Source organism: Perognathus longimembris, chromosome 6 (assembly GCF_023159225.1).
Source record: "Perognathus longimembris pacificus isolate PPM17 chromosome 6, ASM2315922v1, whole genome shotgun sequence".
NCBI lineage: Eukaryota > Metazoa > Chordata > Mammalia > Rodentia > Heteromyidae > Perognathus > Perognathus longimembris.
In genome coordinates, this window is record NC_063166.1 from 60,193,163 (window position 1) to 60,210,931 (window position 17,769).

Below are 17,769 nucleotides of genomic sequence, written 5' to 3' on the forward strand. Positions count from 1 at the left end.
TCCTGCTTCTCCCCCATTCTCTCCTTTCCCTCCCTCCCTTCTTTCCCTTATGTGCCAGTACTGAAAGCTTGAACTCGGGATTTGAACCCTGTCCCTTAGCTTGTTCACTGAAGGGAGAGCCACATCTCCATTTCCAAAGTTTTTCTGGTTAATTGGAGTGAAGAACCTCAAGGTCTTTCCTGTCCAGGCTGGCTTCAAACCATAACCTTCAGATCTCAGCCTTCTGAACAGCTAGTCTAATAGGTGTGAGCCACCAGCAACCAGCTTGGAGTTGGATTTTCTGAACTTCTTGTTTTGGGAATGAAAAAGGAACTGAGGTATTATGGGTGGGATCATTGGTGTGTTGTTACAGGTGTAGAAGCTGTTCAGAACTTCCTTCAGAGCCGCCACAGTGAACGCTGTCCATTTTGCCCCCACATCAGGTCCTTTCCATTTGTGGGCCACATTTCCTCTTTTCCAATTCCCTTCTGCTTCTCTTCATTAGCTGCTACATTATTGCTGGTCAGCAGAACAAGCATGTTATCTTTGAAGTCATCACACTGTTTTTCTGTCCACATATATCAGCCACAGCTGAAGTCAAAGAATCTAGGGGCAGAATCATCATCTTCCTTACCAAAAGCAATTCCTCCTCTCAACTTCTACTTCTCTCACCATCTATTTCTAGATCTTCATCTTGATGCCTTTGACTTGCTATGAGCGAGCCCTTTTGTCCTTAAGGTCCAAATCCAAGCTACCATCTTACTTCTATTCTATTTCTTCATCTTTCCAAGTGATGACTTCCAGTTTAATTCAGGCCCTCCTTGTCACTATAATTTATTTATCTGTCATTTATTTCCCAAGAGATAGCTAGATCTTTCCTAGGCTTAGCTTCAGTGATGATGAGGCACACTTTCTCCTGAAATAATCCTTCTGGCTAACATTCTATAAACAGAATGTGATAAATGTGACAATAGAGGTATGAGTACCATAATTCTTAACGGCCCTTAACATCTCCCCTTTTTAATGCATTTTCTGCTAAGGCTGTATTAATCTTAAAATTCTCAATAGATCATCGTTACCCCTTTTTTTGAGGTGATCTCAGAATCCTTTCCAAACCATAGAAAGTAAGTTACATACTACTACCAGTGAGCACTCGCTGTGCTACCTTTCCCTGCACCTAGGCACTTCTGCATGGCTATCTCTAGAAAGCTTCCCTAGGATACGCTGGGCACTTCCACGTTTCTCCTCCTGTATGAACTGCAACTGTGTTTCAAAGTCCAAGTCAATGGAGATATTACTTGAGTCTTCTCTTGGATTTGTGCTGTAAAAGATATCTACACTTGTTGTGTTATGAGTTGTCAGCATCCTGTACCTGCTTGAGCTGGACATCATGTGGAGGCTGTATCATTAAACCCCTAGCCACCCAGTCATGCACAGTCTCTGAAGACATAGATGTATCTTTTTGAACCTAGTATTCAAGTAGGCTTCCAAATTTCATGCATAAAATGCAACATGTGTATGTTCTCTTTCCTACATCACCTGGTTTCTACTGGATTAAAAGTGAGAGCTGCTTGGCTTCTTCAATGCAGTCTGGCTTGGATACAAGGGTGAGGCAGCTCTATCCCCAAGCATGTTCCCTTCTAGCATGAGGATCACTTTTGTCCTCTAGAAACTGGTCATAGTGTCTTGTGGGATTTTTTGGCCATTTACCCTAGAATTACTAATGCCTTTATGTACTCATGGGTATAAGGCAGAAAATTGAACACAATTCTCTCATTTTCCACTGTCTATCTCTATCTTAGTAGCAATCTTAATAATGACCAGGACTGGTATGCAAAGCCTGTATTATTACCTTACTCAGTGTTCTTTCAATGGGAGAGCAGACAAACAGCTGCAAGGCCTGTACAAATTGGGCTACTTTTGTGTAGTCTCATTATCTAATTTGTTTCACAAAGCTCAATGCACATTTAGTTTCCTGCTAAATTACTATGTTGCTTTGGTTTGGGAAAAGCCTGTCATTTCTTACCTTAAACTGAAAAGCTCTAGGTGTTCTTAAGTGTATGAACAACTTGATTTTCTTATACCAGGGACACTAAAGTGTATAAATCAGAACTGTTTATACTGAGTAATAAGACATTAAGAGAAAAATAAATTTTATTATAGTTTGGAGAGTAAATTTAGCAAAGAATTCAAGATCAAGGAGGTCATTTAATTACCAGTGTGTGATGGGGACAGTTCAATCTGAAAGGATGTCAACATTTAATAGTCAGCATAGTTTTTCTTTGCATACGAACTAGCTGGCTACATGGGACATAGAACATGGCAGATGGGACAAATAATTCCCATAATTCCATGTGATAATAGCTCTTATCTTTTTGTTTACTCATAAGTAACTGTGTAGAAGTAGCCTTCCAATACATATCTAAGAGTTTTACAAAGAAATAATCACAGGTACTATCTGTATATAAGAGGAACATAGAATTCCTCCATATAAAGGATTTTAAAAATATAGGACACTCCCTGTTCAGGTAAGTACATATGACGCTATCCAGAAAAGAGTGGAGATGAAAATTTGCTAATAATATCCCTTGTAAAAGTTTCTTTTTGTCCATAATGGGCACCAAATTTACATATCTTATAAAGCTATGGATTTTGTTTGTTATGTAATTGGTGCAAAGGTTCTAGCAGACAAAACACAAATGTTGACTCACTATGAAACACTTAGGGAAATTAGACAGCTTGCCTAATCCACAACAAAATATATTGCTTTCACATTCCTGGTGCAATGAAAACTGGTGAAACTGACAGTTCTGAATCCTCTCATAGAGCATTCTTTAGAAAGAAGCTAAAACTGCCCGAAGAGATAAAAAGGACAATCACCCTCTCACCTTTCTTAGCTTCCTGTCCAGAGCCCAGGGCAGCTGTGGTGGTTGGTCTGAGCTCGGAGCTACTCTGAGGTGTTACACTTGCTTTGGCTGTGTTAGCTTTTCCTTTCTTGTCATTCTTGGATGTGTCACTGGGCACATCGGCAATGTCACTCTGGAATAGAAACATTCAGACTGACTCAAGTGAATGCCCCCCTCAAGGTCAAATTCCTTGCATGTAATCTTAGTGTACACTTGGTACTCCTCAGCATCTCCTATTCCCTTTGTCAGACTTCTACTGTGTTAAAAGGTCTTCACCTAATGATAGAAAGTCTATGGCTTTCTTAGGCAAGAAGGCAAAGGATCAAGCCAAAGGAAGAAACTTAACTTCTTTCTAAGCAAGATATAGCTTCTCTTTTCTGTTTGTTTCTACTCTACACTGAAGAGTCTGGTTAAGTGGACCATTTTAACAAAGAAAGAAAACAAAACAAAACAATATACGCATGCACTAGAATGAGACAAAGTTGGGAGGCAAAGATAAAAAAAATGAAGAAACAAATATCAATTTCATTAATTCACTGAACTATGTCAATTGGTATTTCAGGTATTACAAAAGCATCCTGTATTTTAAACTTTCCTCATGGCAGCACAGATGTTTTCTATTTTCCTTCTAACAGGGCTGAGGTCCCCAGATGTGTTAAGCCACTTGTGATGAAGTGACTTTTTTTAAAAATTAAAAGTAACCACATTTTATGAAACATACTACATGCATGTAGTTGTATGAATCCTTGATGAATTAACAAAATGAGTTCTGAAAACCCTCTTAAAACTTGCTGTATTCAGTTATTTTGCTTCTGTAACCACTGACAACGGAACTCCCCAACCCGACTGACTTCAATCAGCCATTTCTACGTACAGTTTCAATGCCCATTGCTCTCATTTGGTCTGCTCTCTTTTCCGTAATTGAAAGAAATTTCTTTGGATCTGATAAAGCATCCACAATATCTAGAGAGGAAAATAAAAGTCAAATCAGTTGTAATTCTGTTTTCTTGAAAAACACCAAGAAATCCAACTAATAAATTCTTCAACAATCCTAGACATCTATTAAGGTAAATACTTTTCTCCCAAGACTCATGACTAATAGAGTTAAAAGAATACAACCGGTTCTGAACATAAATAAAAAGTCAAGGAACCACAGGTAGGTAGGGTTCTTTACTTTCTGTTCCAGAAACTAAAGGTAAACTGAGTAAACTGCCTTAGGATCTTGAATCTTCATTTACTTATGTGACTTCCAGTAAGCTAACTAATGTCTTCAGCCTGTTTCTTCACCTGAAAATGACAGAAGATACTAAGCACTCTGTAGGGTCAGGATGAGATTTCGACAGGAAGATGTAGGCACCAATAACACAAAGTTTTGTTTATAGATACAGATACAGAGGTTAGCTTGTAGTTTATAGATATACAGGTTATAGATATAGAGGTTAGTTAGTACATATCTAGATATAATACTTCTAGAGTATTTTCACAGCTATAACTTGCACTTTTGAAACAGAAAAAAATGTGTTTTATAATGCCATCTGAAGAATTCCAAGTACTTTCAAGGTTTCATATAATTTTACATGATTTACCAATACTCTAAAGGGAATAATTATCTCCTGAAAATACTACATAATTCACAAGTTTTAAATTTTACATGCGTTCATAATTTTCTCTAGCAAAACCACCTAATTACATTTCAAGATCATTTTTCTCAACAGACAGAATTCATAGAATTCCATTTAAATGTTTTCTTTCCTTTGATATAACAGAAAATAAAACAGGCACATAATTAACATTCAACTATACAAAACGGAAAACTAAGACTCCTTTTACCAATCCTAAACCCAGAAAACAACTGCTATTATACATTTCTTTCTACATATTTTTTAAAATATAGACATTGCATTTGTGCAGTCTCTAAACTTATTCACATTGATCTTACTGGTTGACAAGTTAACAATAAGAAAAAGACATATTTATAAATTGGACTTTACTTATGAAACTGTAACCCCTCCGTACTTCACTTTGACAATAAAGAAAAATAAATAAATTAGTAAATAAATAATTTCAGCTGAAAAAGAGAATATATTTAGCAGAAAGTCTTTCTGCTTATTTTTATGTGAGCATATGCCAGTCCTGGGGCTTGAGCTCAGGATCTGGGTGCTGTCCCTGAACTTTGTGCTTAAGTTTAGCACTCTACCACTTGAGCCACAGCTCCTCACTTTTGACTTTTTGGTGATTAATTGTAAGATTCTCAAACTTTAGCTGTCTGGGCTGTCATTGAGCCATGATACTCAGCTCTCTGCCTCCTGAGTAGCGAAGATTACAAATGTAAGCCACCAACACCTGCTTGGCTCTTTCTACATATTTTTAAAACTTCAAATGAGTTTATCATTTTTTTACTTCAAATATCTTGGAAACACTTTTATATCAGGAATGCAAGCATGCCACATTCATTGTTAAGAACTTCTTAAAAAATATTTCATTTTTCTGAATGGTAGCAATTTCCTTAAACTAATTTGCCATGGAGAGACAGTTGGAATTCTTCACTTTTTTTGTTATTAAAATACCACTATAGTGAATTTCCTGGAACATTCTGTATCACATCTGTATGCGTGTTCATAGGATAAATGCCCAAATGTTGGAGCAATGAATGAGAATATTGTTGCTATGATAGTTATTGCCAAATTTACTTTCACAAGTTTTACATCAGGAGAATGCTTCGGGTTATAACTAGCAGCCCCTAACAACATTTTGCCCCATTACAGTGGATGTGAACAAATTAATTTTTAAACCTTGCTCAGGTAAAAAATTCAGACAATTAATTTGAGAAGCTAATAATAAAAAATTTCAAGTACATACCAATGTTGAGGGAAAACTAAGAGTGACTATATTTTTGACAAAGATCTAATAACTATGAAGTTTGATACATTTCCTTTATCTGTTATTTCCTTTCTTCTGGAATATGTTAAAGCAAATTTAGGGATCTTGTCATTTTATTCTTAATTTTCTCTGGATACATCAAAGAGAACTATTTTTGTTTTGGAACTAGTCATACCAATATCATATCTGACAAATTTGATAATGATTCCTTACTATGATGCAATGCATAGCCCATTGTAATATTTTCCCCTGCTTAGGTTCTCTATTTGATTCAAGACACAAACTCGACTCCACATCTCTGACAAACCTATCTCTTACATGCACTTTAACCTAGAAGTCTTCTACTGTTTGTGAATGGATATGCTTGCTGAAGAGGCATCAGATGTCCTGTAAAGTGACCCACATAATGAGTGAATCTCAGTGCTTTTCTTTTGTGGTATGTTGCTCTAAGGCTTGGATTCTCATATTTGGAAAGTACATTATAAGAAGTGTTTTGACTTCATAGGAATCACACCAAGGGACATAAGTCTGATGTCCCACTTGTGGAGCCAAGCCCACTAAGAAGACTGCTGAAGGGACAGCTTGACCTCTGCACAGTAGAGCCACTTTCTCTCTTCAGAACCCATCTACAATATTTTAGTTATTACATTTCCCAACCATACTTTTGGTCGTATTGGCATCCTTCTTCAGCTGGAAAGGTCTGGGGAGACACAGAATCTGTTTCCATATCCAAGGAAGGTCACAGGAAGTTAGGAAGGCTCTCTGATGTCCACTTAGCTCCTTCCTACTGAGAAGGCCTCAGACTTGTGGTCACTTACCATGACATGATGTGTCATGTGGCTTTCTTTGCTCATCAGAATGCCACATTGTGGGTATCCTTAATCCCACTTAACACATGCTGGTACAATTTGACCAACCTTTAAATCATCTCTGTCTGACTCCTAATGCTTCTTCCTTCCATTCAAAGTGAACAAGTGAGGTTTAGTGTGTGCTCACTGAAATTTCTTGCCTATCTGTACATGTAGGAGATACATACAGTCTGGATATCTTTGTACACTCCTTCATTGGTACATATTCCCTGGTAAACAATAATATATTTCAGGTGATGCCCCACAGTGCTGGCCTGTTAGGAAATACATGATTGCTAATCTTTAATGATGTATACTTAATCTAGAAGCCTGAACAGACTATATTGCATTTTTAAAGAGTGATGGGATGTTCTTCCATTAAGAAAAACAGATGAGGGCTGGGAATGTGGTCTAGTAGTAGAGTGCTTGCCTAGCGTGCATGAAGCCCTGGTTCAATTCCTCAGTACCACATAAGCAAAAACAAACAAACAAAAAAAGTGGAAGTGGCACTGTGGCACAAGTGGTAGCATTGAGCAAAAAGAAGCCAGGGACAGTGCTCAGGCCCTGAGTTCAAGTCCCAAGACTGGCAAAAAAAGAGAAAAGAATATGAGTCAGGCACTCCTGTAATCCTAGCTATCCAGGAGGCTGAAATGTGAGGATGCTAGTTCAAAGACAGCCCAGGCAGCAATGTCCTTTAGACACTTATTTCCAAATAACTATCCCCTTAAAAAGCTGGAAATGGAGCTATGGCATTAGCCTTGAGAAAAAGGCTCAGGGGCAGTGCCAATGCATTGAATTCAATCTTCAGAACTGACACACACACACACACACACACACACACACACACACACACACACGTAACAGATGATACTTTAATTATTTAAAACAAAGCAAAACATTGAAGAAGGGAATGATACATAATCCTTCCATGTTAATAAGCCAGTTTTTATCATATATATTATATATATGTTGACCATTATTTTTACAAGAATTCACATTTTCCCATAGCTTGTTTAATGAATAAAAATAAGTTACTTAACCTGCTTTCATCTACTTCTAATTGGAGTATTTAATATCTACCTAGTTACTTTGGTGAATAATGTTCCACTGTTTTTACATTTCAAACTACTACCCACAGATAAGTATTTAGGTGGACTTTCAATTCTTCTGTGAAAGATGATTTCTCAAGGAATATCTTGGTGTAAGATGGTATTTTCATCATTTTCCTTTATCAAAAGTAAACAGTTGAGTTTTATAGTGATTATATGCCTGATGAATATTCCTAACAAAATTAATTCTTAATAAGCTAGAAGAAAGCTACTAAAGAATAATTTGCTGAAAAAGTGAAACTAGGAAAATAAAGCAGATTTAAACATTGCATAAGTCTTAACAGCCCTGTATCAAATTCTTGTTTATTCAGAACCTCAGAAAGAGAGAGACCTTATTTATAAATAGCTTCATTGCTTGTGTTTGAATTAAGGACTAAAATGGGATAATTGTTATGAGGATGGGCTCTAGATCTAATGTCTAGTGTCTTCCTAAGAGGATTCACAGAGACAAAAGGAAAAAGGCCATGTGACAACCCAGGCAGAGATTAGACTGGTGCAGATACAAGCCAAGGACTGTCAGGAGCTAGGAAGAGGAAAGGAAGAACTATTTCTGTGATCTCATGGCAAGCATGAATTTCAACTTTTTGCTCCCAGAACTGTGAGGAATTAATATTCATTGTTATAATACTTTTAAATTATAATACTATTAATGAGGAAACAATATTTATATTGTTCCAAGTCTTTCAAGTTGCACTCACTAGTTAGAGTAGCCCCAGGGAATCTAATACAAAAGGTGAAAATGAGACCAGTAAATTTGATTACTAACAATGACTGAGAAAAATAATTTTGTTATGAAATCCTCTACAAAGTCATGTGTTTAATAGAACAAGTTTTATTAGTGTTAGTAGGGAAAGACCACCCAACCCTGGAAATCTCCTAACGTCCTGTTTTGAGTTAATCAGGGGCAACCCCAACCTATAATCTCTAGTTTCCTTTCTCTTTACTAAAGTTTGCTTTGGGTGTCAAGGGCTGATTTTATAGAATCGATCTAGTTGGCTTTATAAAGAGATCAAACACAAGTTGACAGATGTTCTTGTCAACCATCTAGTATGGGATTTTTATACTTGTTACTTGAATTTAAAAAATATGCTGCAGATGCATCTATTTGTTTTATAGATATTATTGAAACCTGCCCTGAAATAGCAATACAAATACTTCTAGAAACCACTGGGACTTATGTCACCAGATTCTGAAATAATGCCTGTGAGTCTTACTTTTGAAATGTTCCATTTGGGACATTTTATTTGCAGTTATGTATTACCATTAAAATACTTACAATAAATGTCAGAGGGGAACATGATCAAGATACATTGCATACATAAATGGCCATGTTAAAAAGAAATCTGAAACAACCTATTGATGCTAAAAAAAATATTAAAAAAGCCATCATAATTCGAAATGGTTGCCTTCTTGACCAAATTATAGCAAAAACTTCCTTGTATAGTATAAAAAACAAGGCTTGCTCAAATTAGCTGAACGAGACAAATCCAAAGTTACAAAAGGGCTAGAGGTTGTGGATAAGGGTCAGGTTATCAGGTTATAGGAAATGAGTACTTGATTCTGGGCAATTTCAAATAACAAATTAGATATCTGTGTGGAGGCAGGGGGCCATTATGTTGCAAGAATTATAAATCAATATAGAGGACAATGATTTAATACACAAGAAAGTTCAATCAAAATGTTCAGCAAAGGGTGAAAGGGTTTGGAGTCAAGAAGCCAAAGCATGTCTTGGCTTTTTAGGGATACGTTTCGACGGGTTGCCTCAGTTTTTCCTCTGGCTAGAGGCATAAACATCTGAGACAAAATGAAAGATAGTCAGAATACAGTATATAATAAAAAGAAATTGATTTTTTAACAATCACATTTAAAGAAATGTGGAACTAAGGAATGGTCATCTAACCCTCCAATAAGGCATACTGTGGTATAACCATTTGCAAATGTTTATTTTTCTCCTTAGCCTAAGCACAGAAAGAACTGGTATATTTTTGGCTACCATTTTCAAACACTATTTCTGGGTATAGTGCTATTTCCGAAAGGCTGGTCTCTCCCATATATTCTTTTTTTCCTCTCCATTCCTCCCTTCTTCCCTCCCATCCTTCCACACAACCTTATAAAGTGGAAAGCATCAATTTAGATGTCCTGAAGATCTAAAGAGAAGATAGCAATTCATTAGTCTAGATTTGCATATATTTATTAAGTTTCAGGGAAATTTATGGAAAATTTTAAACTGTTTTTTGAGCCATCTGGGTGCCCTCCAGGCTGAGCACAAACCTGGCACCTAGTCACTTCCCTTCCTCATCTCTACGAATTTGTTCCTGGCCCATTCTCCCCACCCTATTATTTCTGTCATCAAGAGACATAGATGGAAGAATAATACATCTGTCCCTATCCCCTACAAAATATGTCAATAAGGACCAATTAATCCCACAGCTATGGTTTTGGATTCATTCTTTTAACATCTACAATGATGATTATCCATTTCCCAAACTGCAATGGTTGGAAGACTACACTGTGGTGCTTACAGTCACCAATAAAGCAACAAAAACCACTGAAGCCCATCCAGTTACAATGAAGCTGACAAAGAAAGAATGGCTCTCTTATCACATGCTTATAGCACCCCAACCTTATATTTATTTATTCATTCATTCATTCATTCATTCACTTGAGAACAGTACTGGGGCTTGAGCTCAGGACCTGGGTACTGTCCCTTAGCATTTTGGCTCTAGGATGGTGCTCTACAAATTGAGCCACACCTCTCTTCCTGGCCTTTTTTTTTTTTTTTTTTTTTTTTTGCAGTTAATTGGAGATAAGAATCTTACAGACTTCCCTGCTTGAGCTGTCTTTGAACAGTGATCCTCAGATCTCAGCCTCCTGCATAGCTAGGAATACAGGTGAGAGAGCCCCTGGAGCCTGGCTTGTATTTTAATTTTGTTCCTGAATGTGAGAGTGACAAACAATATTTTAATGTTCAACAATATTTAATGTTTTAATGTTCAACATGAACAAAAAAATCACAAGAATTAAACCAAAGCCTGATTTATTCCAAGTTATTTCTCCTCTACATGTTACTGTTTCTGTCCATCAAAATTTAGTTTCTGAGAAGTAAGAGATTCCTTGCTGTTCTTTAACCCTGAGACAATTTATATGGGGACTGCTGTGGGAACAGAATGCTGTGAAGAGTTCAGAAGGTCATGGTAGCTAACTGCAATGGTTTGGACGTGGGTTGTTCCCTGCTGAAATTCATGCTGCAATTTCATTGCCAAGGTAATGAGACAGGAGCTTTAAAAATGTACTCATGTCAGGGGGGCTCCACTTTCATTGAAAGGTTAATTTAGTTCAAGAAAGAGTAGGTTAGTTATCTTGAGAGCAGGTCCCTTGTCCCTCTCTTCTCCCACCGCGAATGGAATAGCAGAAGGACCTCTTTTTTTTTTTTTTTTTTTAAATAAATTACCCAATCTCAGGTGTTCTGTTAGAGGAAAAAATAAAAAAAGGAACTGAGACACCATCGTTGCTCTGTCATTTCTTTGTGCATTTGGGGAGTTATTACACCATAGTAATGAGGAGAATTAGGTGCAGTAAAATCCCTGCTTCTGTTTCTTGAAGAGTGAGCAAGGAACACAGGGTGTAGGAACAAAGTCAGAGGGAAACACTGGGCTCTAACCCTATGGCATGTTGTGTGTTGGGATGGAGTTGGGGCAGCCAGTGTACAATGTCTCTGAAGAGCATGAGTTGCAGGAGGGCAGGATTAATTATGAGCCACTGCAAACACAGCATATGTCACCATATGTCGACTACACAGAGCAAATCCCCTTCCCCCCACTTCCAAAACCCACAAAGGTGGCCAGAAACTCCTGTAAATGCCCACGCCTTTTGTATGGAAGTATCTTAACATGGAAAGCCTTAAGAACATTTTTCCCCTTTATTCCTACAAAATGATGCCACCCACAAGACATTATTGGGTTAAAATATGTTGTAAAACCATGTGGAACACAGAACTGCTGCTACCAGATGAAAATCTGACATCACCACCGATGCATTAGAATTCTGAGAAAGGTATGCGATTAAGGGATTTTCTTAGGATGATGAGTTGTTGATGACATAATTATTTACTGGTGGCATTTTATACAAACTAAAGTGTAAGTTAAGGTGAAGAATTTAATTAGATCTGGTAGATTTTTTTTCTTTCACTCACAAATTCTCAACAAAAATTTAAGAAATAATAGAGGTATGCTATAGTCAACACTGCCTTTCAATATAAAACTTGGGATGAAGGCTGCTGAGTCCCATTATCAATACAGGGCAGACATTTCAAATGCCTCTGATAATACTGGAAGCAGCCACAGTGGCATGTTAGGAGAAAACTCTTGCAAGATGATCATTATGGAGGTTGATTTGGATCAGTACCTAAATGTCAACACTGGCAATGAAGTTGGACTTATGAATACAGATATTTCTTCAATGTCTATCTAGACCCACTCACATCCATTCACAACAAGTTCACATTTTTGGACTCCCTTTATGTAAGTGCCTGGCAAAACAAAGTAGAAGCTCAACAAATAGTTTCTTTTTTTTTTCCTTAATGAAATAGCTCAGTTCCTAGGGAGAAATTAGTAGTTTCACTTGAAATTTAAACACTGAAGAGGCAAAATTTTTGAATTTCCCACCATGTGGTTTAGAAACTATTAGACATTTAGTGTACACTTTCTACTTTATTTATGATCATTATTTAATGTATTTATTGTTATTGTAAAGGTGATGTACAGAGGAGTTATAGTTACATAAATCAGATAAAGAGTATATTTCTTTTTGGACAATGTCATCCTTTTCTTCACTTCCTACTTTCTAAGCCCAGATATGAGGGACATGATTTTATCACCTGCTGAATCTTCTAGCCAGGGATGGGCTGAAATGCAGGTTGGTTTCTGGGCTGTCATGAGCTGGGATATGGCTTCTAAACTCCTATTGTAGACCTTTGGTCTCCTCTGACCTCTAGCCCAGTTCCATAATGTTCTCTCTCCCATCCTCTACTATGGATGCTGTATCTTAACTCTTACTGTCTGCTACAGCATCTATTACGTTGTCTCCTTCAATGAAAAATAAACTGGTGATGATGTCCAGCACAGTATGGGGGTCTTATTTTTACAGACACACAAGCATTCTTAAATCTTGCTATCTTGTGTCCTATATTGAAGGATGAACATTTAACCAGACAGCATCTTTCTTCCTCTACAGATGAAGAAATGAAGGGTTTGAGAAATTATATCATCATCACCAGGCCACTGGCCAACAGTGCAGAGTGAAGATTTGAACCTTTGGCTAATGTGATACAGTTCAACTGCGCTGTTTCTCAGTAGTTCAATATAGTCCAAGGACAGAAGGGCTTTTGTTTTCTTTTAATGTTATTGGATGACTGGCAGCTACAAAGAGTTATGTTATCTGTGTGAATATACACCTACGACTTGATCTAGTTTGAGTTTTTTCTACTTCTTGTTATCTTTGTAAGGCCAAGGTGGATTGATGACTGCTTTTGTTGTTGTTGTTTTGTTTTTTGGTGCCAGTCCTGGGACTTGAACTCAGGGCCTGAGTGCTGCCACTTGGCACTTGTGATCAAGGCTGGTGCTCTGCCATTTGAGTCATGGCTCCACTTTTATTGGAGTCTTAGACTTTTCTGCCTGCTTGTCTTTGAACCACAAACCTCACATTTCAGCTTCCTGAGTAACTGGGAGGAGAGGCACAAGCCCTCAGTGCCCTACCAATGACTGGGTTCTTTAATAAAACTGAATGCTGTTGTGGATGTGGAGGGAAATTCAGGCATGATGGCAACAGTGGAATCTAAACCTTTGTGTGACATTAGTTAAGGAGATACAGTTTCATCTTATTTTTCCTACTTAAAGTGGCAGTATAAATCTTCCCTTTATGGTGAACCAATGCAACAGTGATACTCACTAGATACCATGTTGGAAATGAACTTCACAACTTGGGGGGGTGGGGGGAAAGGAAAGTGGGAGAAAATGAGGAGAGGGGGTAACACTGTTCAAAAAGAAGTGTACTCATTACCTTACTTAACAGTTACCCCTCTGTACATCACCTTTACAATAACATATATACACACATATTTATCATTTCTTTATAACACATTGCTTGTAAAAATGATAAATAGGGCAAAATTATAATATTTCAAAGTAAGAACAGACTTGAAGACAATCTAAGTTTGACCTTTCATTTGCTCTTGCAAACCTTGGGTTACTCTACTCTTGACTTGTTCAAGACTTCCAGGGTCGGCTGCACTGACAGGATGTCATTTTATAAGCTTGGGGAAAAAAGTATCTTGTAATCCTGTAGTTGAATTTCACATACTTCATAATCTGTACCCCCAAGTCTTACCTCCAAATCCATCAGGCACATATGTTTTAAGAACAATATTGCAAAAAATTGTTGGCAGTGATAATGGTTTGTTTCCCTCATTCCGGAGGGAGATGTGTCGGTAGCCTGCTTGGAGGCCATCCAGAGGAAGGATCCTCTGGCCAATCAGCTTGCTGTTGTCATCATACACAGCTATTCTTAAGACAGCCAGGTCTGGCAGGATCACCTGCAAACAAAGAGCAAGGCTTTTCATTTGCTGTTTGTAATGCTGTTTCCAAGAATCCTGAGTCTAGGACTCTGAAGCAAATCCCTATTATACTTCTTCAATACTCTTTTCTGATGAAAATAAATCCAGGATCCCTTTGCAATCCTAAAATATGTAATGTAAGCTTTGATGCTCAAGAACACTGAGGAAGGTGATGGGCACAGGTTTCCTGGAAATTATGTCATTAAAAAAATGTTATGATAGACTCTATGGCCTCCCTTATTGGGAATAATTAGTACAGGTTTAGGCAAGCCATAGCAGAGCATCACAAGGCCCAATAGCTATACCCTTAGGAACACATAAGATGATGCTAAGTGAAATGAACTCCATGTTATGGAAACAATTGATATATCACAATTGTAACTACTTTCAACGTCCTATGTGTATGTGTAGTTTCTATTATTGATGATGTTTTTGTATCACCTTCCTATGGTTGTACCTACACTATCTCTGTATTCTTATCTGAGTATATTGGAAACCGTGTTTACTGGTATTGGAAGTAGGAAATTCAAAGGGAATACCAAATTTGAGAGACACAGGGTAAAAAAAGAGAAATAACTACAAAAGCAATACTTGCAAAACTGTTTGGTGTAAGTGAACTGAACACCTGGGGGGGGAGGGAAAGGGGGGGAGGGAGGGGGGCATGAGGGACAAGGCAACAAACAGTACAAGAAATGTATCCAATGCCCAACGTATGATACTGTAACCTCTCTGTACATCAGTTTGATAATAAAAATTTGAGAAAAAAAATGTTATGAAGGGTGTGGGTGGCTCATGCCTGTAATCCTAGCTACTCAGGAGGCTGAGGTCTGAGGATCATGGTTCAATGCCAGCTCAGGCAGGAAATTCCATGAGACTCTTATCTCCAATTAACCACCAGAAAATTGGAAGTGGTGCTGTAGCTCAAGTGGTAGAGCACTAGCCTTGAGCTGAAGAGCTCAGGGACAAGGCCCAGGCCCAGAAGTAAGCACCCCCCCCCTCAAACACGTGTGGGTGGCAGTTCATATTTATAATCCTAGCACTCAGAAAATAGACTTTGGAGGGTTGAAAGCTTGAGGCCATCCTCGTTGAGATTCTGTCTAAAAGAAAACCAAAAACAAACCAACAACCAATCTACTCCCAAACCAACCAACAAATAAATAAAACAAAGAAACAAAAAGATGGACCGTTTCAGATTCTGACTCCAACCCTTATCTTTCTTTACCCTACCCTCGCTATAGGAAAAATTAAGGAGTCCAAAAAACAGGATGACTTCTTAATCTTAGAGGTGGTCAGTATTTGAGCAGGTTTGGGAACTCAAGTCAGAACTTGAGTAGGTTTTGAATCCTGGAATCTATCTACTACATGGCTGGCATTTTGCTTTGTTTATTTTAAGTATCAATATCGATGTTTAAATCAACATTTTAACATATCAGTATATATGAGGAATTGTTTTATAGCTAAACAAATTTGTATGTTACTATAGAATATCCAGGTTTTTTTTTTTTTGTCAGTACTGTGGTTTGAACTCAGGACTTTGTACTTGGTTGCTCTGCTGGTACTCTGCTACTTAAGCCCCACTCCTTTCCCCACTTTTTACTGGTTATTTTGGTGATAGAGTCTCATAGACATTTTTTTCTACATCTGGCCTCAAGCCACAATGTTTCTCCGGATCCCAGCCTTGAGTAGCTTGGATTCCAGGCAGGAGCCATTGGCATCTGGCTTTACAATGTCATTATTTCTGACACTCAAGGTTTGGGGCACATTTTGGGGGATATTAAATAGAAGAGAAAGCTAAAAAAGTTAATAAATATTGATTCAAAGACATCCGTTCTTGCTATCTATATATTGAATGAATGGGTATAAAATCTGAGTTCACAGATGACACAATTCCTATTAAGGCAGAAAAGTATAACATAAAAAAGAAAATCCAATTTGCCAGCTCAAGACTGTTTTTATTGGCTAAGAGCAATCAGGACATGTTGGCTGATCTCAGTACTGTGTCTAAGGCTTGACAATGAGTTGCTTGCTTTTTACACATGGAGATGTCATTTAATTCTTGCTTTACAAAGATGAAGAGAAGTCTTGCTAAAATTCAGCCAACTTCCCACACTCTTTTTCCTCACATAGTGAAGGAAGGCCTTGGCCTTCATCATTCATGCCTTGTGACATTTGTGCAAAAAGCAAAACCAACTAATATAATAATATGGAGAAAGGAGTAAAAAGTGAAGATTTTGCTATCAGTGGAAGGCAATTTAAATCTGTAAGAACAGCAAAGGATCCAGACTTGGCATTTTGCTTCTGGGATTTGAAATATTACATGAAGAAAACAAGTGGGATATTTCTTTATATCAAAATGCTGAGAAAACTTTCTGAATTTCTAGAAATATCTGTAAGGACAATTCATCATGCCCCAAAGTACTATTCCATACAAGCAACAGATTCAGCTACAAGAAAATGACAAAGAAAAAGACAGACAAACAGATGAGAACCATAAACAAACAAGCAAACAGGGAAAACAAACTCCATCGATGATATTTACTGGTCTTAGTTTGGGATGTAAAATTTTGCCTGACCTTTTGGTTAAAGGAATAGAACAAGTTACCTACAAGAGAAAACCCTGCAATATAGGATGGTGTCCACCTATGAGAACACAGACTAAGTAGACTGCAAACCTGGAACGTGGGCATTGCCTCATGGGAAGAGAGAAAGGAGAATCAAAATGGGCCACCCCCCAAAAAAAATCATAAAATAGCTACAAGAATTATCTATCAGAAGGTGGGAAAAAGAAAATGTTGTGGGTTGAATACCCATCCCAATGCGTGTAAATATCTAGACACTGAAACATAGTCCCCAAGCTCATTAGAATGACGTGGACACATTAATAATGCCCTACCTTCCGAAACACAAATGATTCCTCATTGTAAACTGGGTTGAGTCCATTGTTCATGACCATGCGAGTTCGGAATTCCTTACGTATAGTGTCGGTGGGCAGCCCATACATATCTACTTCCACATACGTGCCGATTTTCTTATCTGATAAGAATTGCCCTGATATGACCTGCAGACCCATGGGCAGAAGAGAGAAAAGTAAGCTTTGTGATAACAATGAAAGGCAAAGAGAAACATTCTCTTTGATGGGGGAAAATTTTTTATTTTTTTAAAATTTAAATACTCCATTACTTTGTTATGAAACCAATACATTATTGAGCAACTAATATATTGAGCAAATAATATATATCCTATCATCTACAACAGTGTGGCAAAAGAATGAATCATACAACCCAAGAAAAAAAATCCACAGCTTCACTGTCTTTTCTTTCCTGACATGGACTGGCTAGTTTTGACAATGTTTTGTACAAACCATTGTTAAATTCTATCTCCTGTAATGCTATCGAGTGATTATTTTCCATTTATTGTCCAAATGACTAGAGCCATTC

General features: G+C 37.5%; 1 protein-coding gene across 6 annotated transcripts in view; it reads right to left on the reverse strand.

Moving 5' to 3' along the window:
• The window catches only part of Plcb4 (phospholipase C beta 4), a 351,489-nt gene that overhangs the window by 22,227 nt on the left and 311,493 nt on the right, over positions 1-17,769 (reverse strand). For all 6 annotated transcript variants that reach the window (XM_048348807.1, XM_048348811.1, XM_048348806.1 and 3 more), the window contains 4 exons: positions 17,226-17,390; positions 14,107-14,311; positions 3,760-3,848; positions 2,868-3,018 (listed from right to left, as the gene is read on the reverse strand). In XM_048348807.1, the coding sequence (XP_048204764.1) occupies positions 2,868-3,018; positions 3,760-3,848; positions 14,107-14,311; positions 17,226-17,390 (610 nt within the window). The remainder of the gene's footprint in view (positions 1-2,867; positions 3,019-3,759; positions 3,849-14,106; positions 14,312-17,225; positions 17,391-17,769) is intronic.